The sequence below is a fragment of the Maniola hyperantus genome, chromosome 10, assembly GCF_902806685.2.
Source record: "Maniola hyperantus chromosome 10, iAphHyp1.2, whole genome shotgun sequence".
NCBI classification, from domain to species: domain Eukaryota; kingdom Metazoa; phylum Arthropoda; class Insecta; order Lepidoptera; family Nymphalidae; genus Maniola; species Maniola hyperantus.
The window spans coordinates 277,738-287,794 of NC_048545.1; the positions used below are offsets into that span (position 1 = coordinate 277,738).

The 10,057-nt window shown below is 40.9% G+C and overlaps 1 protein-coding gene across 2 annotated transcripts; it reads right to left on the reverse strand.

Annotated features, from left to right (window-relative positions):
• Positions 1-4,477: 4,477 nt before the first annotated feature.
• Positions 4,478-9,774, reverse strand: LOC117985853 (CDK5RAP3 protein homolog). 2 transcript variants are annotated; one of them, XM_069501270.1, is made up of 9 exons: positions 9,583-9,774; positions 9,082-9,495; positions 8,759-8,911; positions 8,264-8,488; positions 7,502-7,627; positions 7,099-7,270; positions 6,452-6,645; positions 5,958-6,129; positions 4,478-4,647 (listed from the first exon to the last, which is right to left on the reverse strand). In XM_069501270.1, the coding sequence occupies exons 1-8, from the start codon at positions 9,586-9,588 to the stop codon at positions 5,959-5,961; spliced, it is 1,461 nt and encodes a 486-aa protein (XP_069357371.1). In that variant the 5' UTR covers positions 9,589-9,774; the 3' UTR covers positions 4,478-4,647; position 5,958. The 2 variants fall into 2 exon arrangements, with proteins under 2 accessions (XP_069357371.1, XP_034828533.1); XM_034972642.2 differs by having other exon boundaries at positions 7,099-7,254; positions 9,583-9,772.
• Positions 9,775-10,057: the final 283 nt, after the last annotated feature.

Here is a 10,057-nt window from a genome sequence, read left to right on the forward strand (position 1 = left end):
GTGCCATTGTGGAGTCCCATAAAAATATGAAGTCTAGACGATTCGCGCAGCTAAAGCTAATTAGCACCGGCACCAAAAAGTATTATAATGGAACTATATTAACTCTTGTATACATAATATATTCGGTAATAAATTAAATTATTTTTCAATTTTTAGTGTTTGTGTAACGAAGTCGGTTTTTATTTTTTTTGTAAAAAAAATTTATCACTTTAAAAATTAAAGTGTTATTTTGTTGTACGATAGTTACAGAACACTTCGTGTGCGAGTCGGACTCGGACTTAACCGGTTTTATATAATAATTGTAGATTTATAAGGGCGATTCTCTTGTACACAATCTCTAAACTAAACTTATTGCCAGGTCTAATTCTAGTGCTATCCTTTTCTGTGAGCGACATTATGAAAGGTATAGCAATAGATTTAGACGTGTCATTTTAGTTTAGTTTAGGACGGAATTAGCCGCGATGTCTATATATTTTAACAGTTGTGTACAATTATTTGCCAGTATAATTTGCCATTGATTCCTGTCTCCTTTTCACTAAAAATGTACTTATTAGTTACCAGTTAGATAATAAAAAATGCCTAGGTACCTATTTATTTAAGAAGAAAATAAGTAAGTATTGGTAACTGTGTATATACCTATATTACAACGTAATATTATGTTAAGGACTATGTAAATAATGATTAATGTTAACCTAGGTAGGTACTATTATAATTAATAATTATTTATGGTATTTAACAAAAATAAACAAAAGCCTTTCAGCAGTTTTTTATTTCCATAAAATATATACCTAGGTATATATAGGTACCTACCTGATTATTAAGTTTGTTTTTATGAGATTATCTCTTTAACACATAATATAGGAATAGATAGGTACTTAGTCTCAGTCTTGGGCGCTCGTAAACCCCGCGCTTCACTCAGGATTCTAGATACAACACCCCCGCTACGCTCGGGAATTACTCTAGGTTAGGTACAATCCCTCGTTACGATTGGAATTTATTCCGGCGCCCATGACCTAGGTACCTACATGTTGAATAAGCTACTATTACGGCAGTTTATTATTGGAAATTATTTAAACTACGAGTTACGAGGCTGTTAATTGATATTCTGAGACTTTTTTCTCATTTGCGAGGAAACAATAAACAATTAAGTAATGTGTTTTAAACAAAATTGTTGGAAATTGCTAGCGTGCGTCTATTGAAGTATTTTTTTGTGACATTGGCGAATTGCATTGTGCTCGGTGTGGCACTACTGAAAGCCTTTTAAGCAAAATAAGAAGTTTTTTTTAAATAATGACGCAATTTCCGAGCAATTGAGAGAAAAGTTACTTCAAAATGAACGTCTCTACCGGACATAACGGTGGGACGTGTTACAACCTAAAAGCCACAAAGGTGTAGGGATAAGCAGTTTTAATCAGAGTGTATGTGAATGGGCAACAAGTGCAGGCCGCAGGATTGCCGCTGGTAATTACGATTTACGACGGAGAAGTGGCCATCACGCTGACGCTGACGGCTCTCTCTACCCAATCCACCGGTGAGGCTCACACGGAAAACCAGACAATTGAACCTGCCAAGCAATTCAACGCACTTATATACCTACCTATTTTATTATAACTAGCTTTTTCCCGCGACTTCGTCGGCGTGAACTACACAAATTTCAAACCCTATTTTAGGCCCTTAGGGGTTGAAATTACAAAAATCCTTTCTAAGCGGATGTCTAAATAATAATATCCATCTGCATGACCAGCCCGATCCATCCAGTAGTTTGAGCTGTGTGTTGATAGATCAGTCAGACAGTCAGTCAGTCAATCAGTCAGCGTTTCCTTTTATATACCTATTCTAATTTTTCAAAAGACAGAGGTAGGCAAGTGTAGTACGTGACAGGTCCAGATGGCAATCGGGGAGCAAACGTCCCGCACAGCCGCACAGCCGCCGCGCTAAACCGGTGCGGGCGAGCGCGAGTCACGTGCGGGTGTGCGGGGCGTCCTCCCGCCTCATACCCTGATTGCCATCTCAACCTGTCGCGGACTATATCTGCCTACCAAACTTTAACTTGTACCTTAAACCTTATTTCAAAATATATGAGTGCTGATATTGGATTATTATTTTGTTGCCAATAAATAATTGCCAACAAGAGGGGCAGGGTAATTTTTCAATCTTATTTCAAATTCTTGTAGTTTTTTTTAAATACTTTAATTTCATCATTTCTATTATGAAACAAATAGATAGGTAAGTAACACAATATTTTTAAGAGGATTTCATTTTCTATTTTTATCAAAAAAACATACCTAATATTCGAAAATAAATAAACCCATTTAGGTCTGTCACTCAAACTAACAAATTAAAACTAAAAAAATTGATTAATGCAATAATTTCAATAATTATTTTTTTATGGTCGGCGGCGGCGCAGTTAGTTTATCGGAATAAGTAGGTACACTACCTACTGTCGTAACTACCTAGTTGCCGGAATCGCATAAAATTCAAAAAAATCAAATAATTTATTCAAAATAGGTAATAAATTACACTTTTTGATGGTCGGTTGTTGGATTTGTAAGATATTTGTGGTGATAATTATTAGGTACGCGAACTTAAAACTAAAGCTACAAGGGTTCCAAACACGCCCAGGTCTGAGAAGAGCCCACAACAAACTCACAAAATGGGGAAAATTTAAAACTACACGTAGGTACGTAACTATAGATAACTAATTTCCACGCAATTCGATGCACTTTAAATTAACAGATAATTGATTTGTAGGTACAAGAAAATTTCTTTATCTCTCAAACAAAAATAAAATACTTCAAGCGCGGATTACAAACGCCTTGTACTTTGAGTAGGTACGAATTACATAGGTAGTAATTTTTGTACCTATTTAAATAATAAATATTTTTACAGTGAAGGTAAGTTCATTCGATGTCGCTGTTTTCAGGTTGATTTTTGGGTCCCGTGCCCCCGAAGGGTGCAACGGAACCCTATTACTAAGACTTGGGGCACACGATGCGTTGCAGCGCCGCACCGCAAAGATTTCACCGTATCAGCGGGCACACAAGCGGTGTGGCGCCGCGCGCCGCAACGTTGTTATGTCGCAGCGACGCCGTAGCAGCGTTGGACAGCGGTGCCGCTCCGACGTCGCAACGCATTCACCCCTCCCCGCCTCGTCTCGGTGGTTGCAAGTCCGGTGCGCATCGTGTGACATGCCACAGATATTAATTTTCTATGTAGACGACGCACCGCCGCCGCAACGCATCGTGTGCCCCCGCTCTTAGTCTCCGCTGTTCGTCCGTCCGTCCGTCTGTCAGAGCGCTAAATCGTGAACCGTAATAGGTAGAGTTCAAGATTTTCACAAATGTTTATTTTTATGCAGCTAGGTACCTATATAGCAACAAATAATACTCAATGTAAATTAAAACCTACATAATCTTGTACAAAAGCACGGAACCCTTCGTGTGCGAATCCAACTCGCACTTGACCGGTTTTTTTAATCCTCCGCCTTGGAACTTCAAAAGAAGAGCGAATAAAAATGAACAAAATAAAAATTTTGAATCGTCAGATGCATCTACCACTGTTTTGGAATGCCTACGGAATGCCTTTCCTACCGAGAAGAACCAGTTAGAAATAGGCGTCTTCGAGGCAAGCGCGCATCACCTACCTTGATGTGAAACTAGCCATGCGCATGCCTATTTATTTAAAAAAAATACTGTCCGCTTCTAAAACCATAAGCCAATAAAGTTTCAAAATCAATTAATACTTAGATATCTTTAAGTTCTTAATACCTACCACGTTTCAGATGAAGCTTCTAATGATCACCTCTTGGATCTTAATCATCGCCCTTTTGCTTTTCGACGAAGCGAACCTCACCTCGGGTCAAAACCCGCAGCAGCTGAAATGCATCAAATCGCGAAGAAATGGACAAAAGGACACGGTATCAGCAGTTTGCTACATATATAACAACACGTACCCGTATTATTATTACTACTACCCCTTCTATTATTACCCTTACCCGTATTTTTATTATTATTACCCCTATGTTTGGGGTTGATTAAATTATTGTGAGATGAAAATATCGGTTTTTTTACAAATAATAGCTTAACCATTACTTTTGAAGATATTAGCTTTATACTAGTTGATGTTCGCAACGTCGTCTACAAGGATTTAGGTTTTAACAATTTAATAGGAACTCGTCAATTTTCTCGCATAAAAAGTAGCCATGTATGAGAATCATGAGGAGGATTGTAGGATCTCTTTAATAACATCATCATGATCAATCCATTATCAGCCCACTACTGAGCTGAGTCTCCTGTAAGAGTGAGAAGGGTTTAGGTCATAGTCCGCCACGCTGGCGCAATGCGGATCAGCAGACATCTACCCCCAATAGGAACGGATTTTGAGAAATACCAACAAAATCTTTAGAATTTAGAAATCCTAAATACACGAAGATGAAATCTTAGGAAAAATATCAAGGAAGTTAATTGAAACACAAGCAGATTTATCATAAAATGTATTTTATACCGATAAAAAATATATGTGACTCTGTCAATTGTATCCTCCGTCTCCTGCTGGATGTTCACGTTGTATGTCGTTCTACAAGAACTTGACTCCGCCGATGACGTTGACCGGCCGCCCTTTGTACTTCTTCGATATTTCCTTCTCGATCTGAAAATAATGGCACATTACTGTCTAGGCCGGAAATAAAGCAATTGCCGGCAGAGAGTACTCACGAGGCGAAGCCTAGTACTTGCCAAGTGATTTTAAAACAACGAGGCGCCAGTCGAGTCTTTTTAAACTAAACGATATTGTTAAGGGTCTACTACACGGGCGGTTCTCCCGCTGCGGGAATCCGCTTCTGAACCGCACTAGTCACAATTTAATATGAAACTACGTCATGTAGTATGACACTAAGGCCGGACGGTAGTGCCAAGGAATTTGAAAAATAGGTAATGCAAGAAAGTATTGGTGTTGCGCTGCGCCCGACCGCACTCGTATTGAGCACCAAACGAGCTATCAATGTGTGCCAGGCGCCTCGCCACTCCCATACATACATACATACATACGTCTCGCACACCGAGGGTTCCGTATTACGAGAACCAATCTCGTAATTCATTAAAGAATATCTCTAATTTTTATAATACTAGCTGATGCCCGCGTGGAATTAGGTTTTTTTAAATCCCATGGGAACTCTTTGATTTTCCGGGAAAAAAGTAGCCTATGTCATTCTCCAGAGGGCCTAACATGCGCCCCGCGAGAAAATTTTGTCTACACATTATCTCGTGTTTCTTCATACAAATAAGACGAGTAAATGCATAGACAAATGCATAAATTTTCTCGTGGTGCGCATGTTAGCCTAACTGGTCTTTATCTATACCCATGCAAAAAGTAGCCTATACGGTCCTGCCCCGGGATGCAAGCTATCGCTGTACCTTTCGTCAAAATCGGTTGAACGGATGGGCCGTGAATGGCTAGCAGACAGACAGACACACTTTCGCATTTATGATATTAGTATGGATTAAGAATTAAATAAATTCAGAGCCTCAATAGCTCAACCGGTATAGGAGTGGACTGAAAACCGAAAGGTCGACGGTTCAAACCCCGCCCTTTGCACTATTGTCGTACCTACTCCTAGCACAAGCCTGACGCTTAATTGGAGAGGAAAGGGGAATATTAGTCATTTAACATGGCTAATATTCTTTAAAAAAAAAAAAAAAAAAACAAAGTAGTTGATGCGACCAAAACTTGATTCTTTTAACATCCCAAATGAGTCTCAACACCTCTTTTGGGACGCATTTTCACAAATGCTATTTCGACCGAAACTTGTTGTATAGTACTTTTCTCTCATTCGCAAATGACCTTCCTCCGAGCGGGTGTCTCGCTCAGGTCCCAGCGACTTGGAACTTGTATAAAGTACCGTTTTGTTTTTGTAACGTAGATCTACGTTATATTATATAATGTGGAGTGCGGTATGTTACGTCAGCCTGCAGCTCCCTGGTGCGCTCGATCATCCTCGCCAGCAAGGGCCGCAGCTCGGCGGCTCTGGCGGCCGCGCTGAGGCCGCGCGCCGCCGAGCGCGCCGCCAGCCGCGCCAGCTTGTCGCACACGGACAGCTTCTGCTGCAGCTGCGCCGACAGCACGTCCACGTATCTGACCACAAAACAATAGGGTCATTTATGTGTGGTGTTACAATAATGGATAACATAAGGAATATATATGCAGGTGTAATTAGAACGCTAGCGAAAACTTAGCGCTCTTATTATACTACCTAAACACAATCCAATAGCAATAACCGTGTCTCGTATATGTACTTGTAGTTCTAGTGATTTAGTATTTTTCAAACCCGCAATGTATAGAATGCAAAACTCGAGGTCAATGCCCCACCTATGACGCACCTATCTACGCAACGTTTGTTGATTTTAATTTTCGGCGTCACCAGCTACTCGATGAGCGAGAACGTGTGGCTCGGTACCTGGGTGAGTGCTTGACGTTGTGCAGATGCGTGATCTCGGGCGCCAACATGGCCGACGTGGCCGCCTGCACGGCCGCCAACATGGCCGCAAGGGCCGCCGCGCTCTCGGTCGGCAGCTGCTCGATGAGCGAGAACGTGTGGCTCTCGTTCGCCGCGTTCGTTTCGTACAGACGCATCTTGAGGAACGACTCCAACTAGAGGTAGATACATACTAATATTATGAATGCAAAACTGTGAACGAGCGATGATAACCTAGTGGTTAAGACATTTGGCCTCCTATTCAGGAGGTCCGGGGTTTAAACCTCTAACTTTTGGGAATTATTCATTTATTCTTTAAACATATCAAAAAAGCATACAAGGACCTTAATCTAAAAGTTGTAGCATGCAAAAGCAGCCTTATCGCTGAAGCGATCTCCTCCAAGCAACCTTTGACGAAGGGAATCAATTCGTGAGCAAACCGGCATGCACTTAAAATTATTTTTTGGTTCTGCTTTTTTTTATTCATTATAGGCAAACGCTTGGCCACAATCACTATCGCCTAAGTTGGGACGCGTTTACCTTGCTGTAAACACAATATCAGATTTGACTATGTATCCTCTTACAAGTAAACCTGAAATTGGAGTGGAGTAAAGTGGAGATGCTCTTACCTCCAGCAGCTGGTCGAGGAACTGACTCCTGGTGGTGGTGGAGTCCAGCACGGTGAGCGCCTCCCTCCCGCGCGCCACGCCCCCCGCGGCCCCGGCAGACTCCACCACAATGCCGCTCTCGTCCAGCGAGATCGCCGATATGTCCACCGCCGCGACCTGATATACACGCAAACTACATCGCTACACAAACTATACATATACAGTACGCGGCAGAAAATAATGTACATCGACCTTTAGAAGGAGATAGCGGATTTGTAAAGTGTTGTCTCTGTCGTTGAGACTGACAAAACGTCATATATACCGATTTATTTTTAAACAAAAAGTATAAATTTTGTTAAAAAGAAATTATAGTAACAAATAACTAACAAGTGAAGTATTTTCAGAAAAAGAATGTAGGCGGTACCTCATCAGCCGCAGCATCCAGGTTCCCCCAGTCGATCTCTGCGGCCGCGTCCCCGTCTCCGAAGTCGATCTCTGCGGCCGCGTCGACTGCACCAAACTCTATTTCCACGCTCTCGCCAAAGTCGATCTGAAAGAGATATTTTGAGATCAATAGGAATCATCATCAAGGAATAATCTAATTTAAATTATTTCACACTAGCTGATGCCCGCGACTTCGTACGCGAGGATTGAGATAAAAATCCCGTGGGAACTCTTTGATTTTCCGGGATAAAAAGTAGCGTATGTCACTCTCTGTCTCAAACTATACCTATGCAAAAAATCACGTCGATCCGTTGCTCCGTTGCGACGTGATTGAAGGACAACCCAACACACTTTCACATTTATAATAGGGATAGTGAACCAATATTTCACGGAAAGTGATTTTTCCGATTTTCGTATTTACTTCATATGTTTTCACTAGCTTATGCTCGCGACTTCGTCCACGTTGACTACACAAATTTCGGACCCCTATTTTACCCCTCCAGAAGTTGGATTTTCAAAAATCTTTTCTTAGCATCTACGTCATAATAGCTATCTGCATGTCAAACTTTAGCCCGATCGGTCCAGTAGTTTGAGCTGTGCGTTGATAGATCAGTCAGTCAGTCAGCATTTTCTTTTCTTTCTTTTAAATATGCATTAATTCATACCTTCCAGGACCCTGAGATACAGGTTTCACACAAATGTGAAAAGACTTACTTTTTAACAAGGAATTTTCATTTCATACCTGATCGCCAGCAGCCTGGTCGTCCTCCAGCTCAATATGTATGGGGTCGGGCTCAACGGTGAGCGGCGGCTCCCCGTAGCTCCACTGGTACACGGTGGTGTTGCCGTGCTCTGCCACATACTGCAGGAGGGGCAGGAGCTCGGAGGCTTGCTCGCCGAGAATGTACTTTGTGAAGGCCGAGTACAGTTCTATTCCTGGTTGCAGAGGTCTTAGGGATTTGCCTATCTGTAAGAAACCTTCTAAATATATAAAAGGAAAGGTGACTGACTGACTGACTGACTGACTGATCTATCAAAGCACAGCTGAAACTACTGGACTGCAACAATCTGTTGATTGGTACAAGTCAAACTCTTTTATTTCGGACTGTTTTAAACTAAACAATTAATTTAAATATTAATATGGCGCATGTCTCTTTACAATAACAATTATCACCATAAGAATGCAAAATAAATGAATCTGAATATGCCGAATGTTATGAGACATCCTCACACATACCTTATCATATATGTGGGGCAGGCCCTGCAGCCGCTCCAGCAGCTCCCGTTTGATCCTGTCTCCCTTGATGCCCAGCTGCTTGCACAGGCTCTGGAACTCAGACTTGCTGGATGCCTGGCTTTTAAGATACTCAGACTCTTTCTTTTCACACTCCTAAAACATAGAACACCATAAAATAAACTAGGCCAGACCAGAGACAATTAACAAATTATACATCCCCAAATTCCTCCAGCCAGGAATCAAATCCAAGACCACAGAGCTCACCACTGCACCAGGGAGGTTGTCAGGTCAGATTGTAGTTTAATTAGAATATTTTAACTTACTATTTGCATCTGCTCTTCTTTTGCAATCTGCTTCTTTAAACTTGGAATCTCATAAGTGATATTCCTGACGAAAATCTGAGCTGCCTCCGCCAAATACAAGTTATCTTTTTCGTAACTTCTCACTACATCTTGCCAGTCTTTCATTCGTTGTGACCCGTACCTCCCAAACAAGTTTTTAGTGTCTGCCTCGGTTTCCTTCAGGATTTCTATAATTTTGAGACAGTGGAAATAGTTGATGTAACTGCCAGATAGTAGGGCAGCTATGTCCTCGTGTGCTGGCATGTCCTGGATGGCATTATTGATCTTTTCTCTCGCTGCTATGACGTTCTTCTGCCATTCTTTATTTACGTGGCGTCGACTGACTAACCAGTCTTGTAGCTTACCTATATTGATATCTATGGGGATATTACTTTCCTAAAACAATAAAAAAAATAGTTAGAATTCATGTAGAAATTGTTACGTTCATAAAAACTTATAAATCTAAATTGAGTAGGTACTTACGTCCATTATCTCAATTTTAAATGGAGCATATGAATATGCATGCAGCAGTATCAAGTTTCTTTAATTTTTCAACATATTTTTATTTGGTTTTTTAATGTGACGTGGAAAAAATACAAGTTGGTTTTTATTTTCAACTTATTCACTTTCATTTGATTTTGTTTTGAACTTGACACTGACAGCTGTCTGAGTTGGAAACTCAAATCGTGTCAACTTGACATTTTTGCAGTTTTGGTTTTACGGCTCTGGGCTCTTGTCTTTTTGAGCCTACATTTTGCTTATATAGTCATGCCATAGCATAAAGTACAATATACAATCTACCTTGTACGCTGTAGGTAAAGTCCATTTCATGAAAGAAGTCCCCCAGACGTAGCGCTGTACTCGTGTGACATAATAGCATTGTAAACAATCTTTAAAATGCACTAAGCTAGTTAAAAACCGCGGGACTTCTTTCATGAAAACAATGAGTTAATAAAAA

Excerpts from the sequence above, each read along its gene's own strand:
- LOC117985853 (XM_034972642.2), bottom strand. Across the intron at positions 8,489-8,758 it reads TGCCCCACATATATGATAAG|ATAGGCAAATCCCTAAGACC; the intron begins GTATGTGTGAGG and ends GGTTTCTTACAG. Across the intron at positions 6,646-7,098 it reads TCCTCGACCAGCTGCTGGAG|TTGGAGTCGTTCCTCAAGAT; the intron begins GTAAGAGCATCT and ends ATCTACCTCTAG.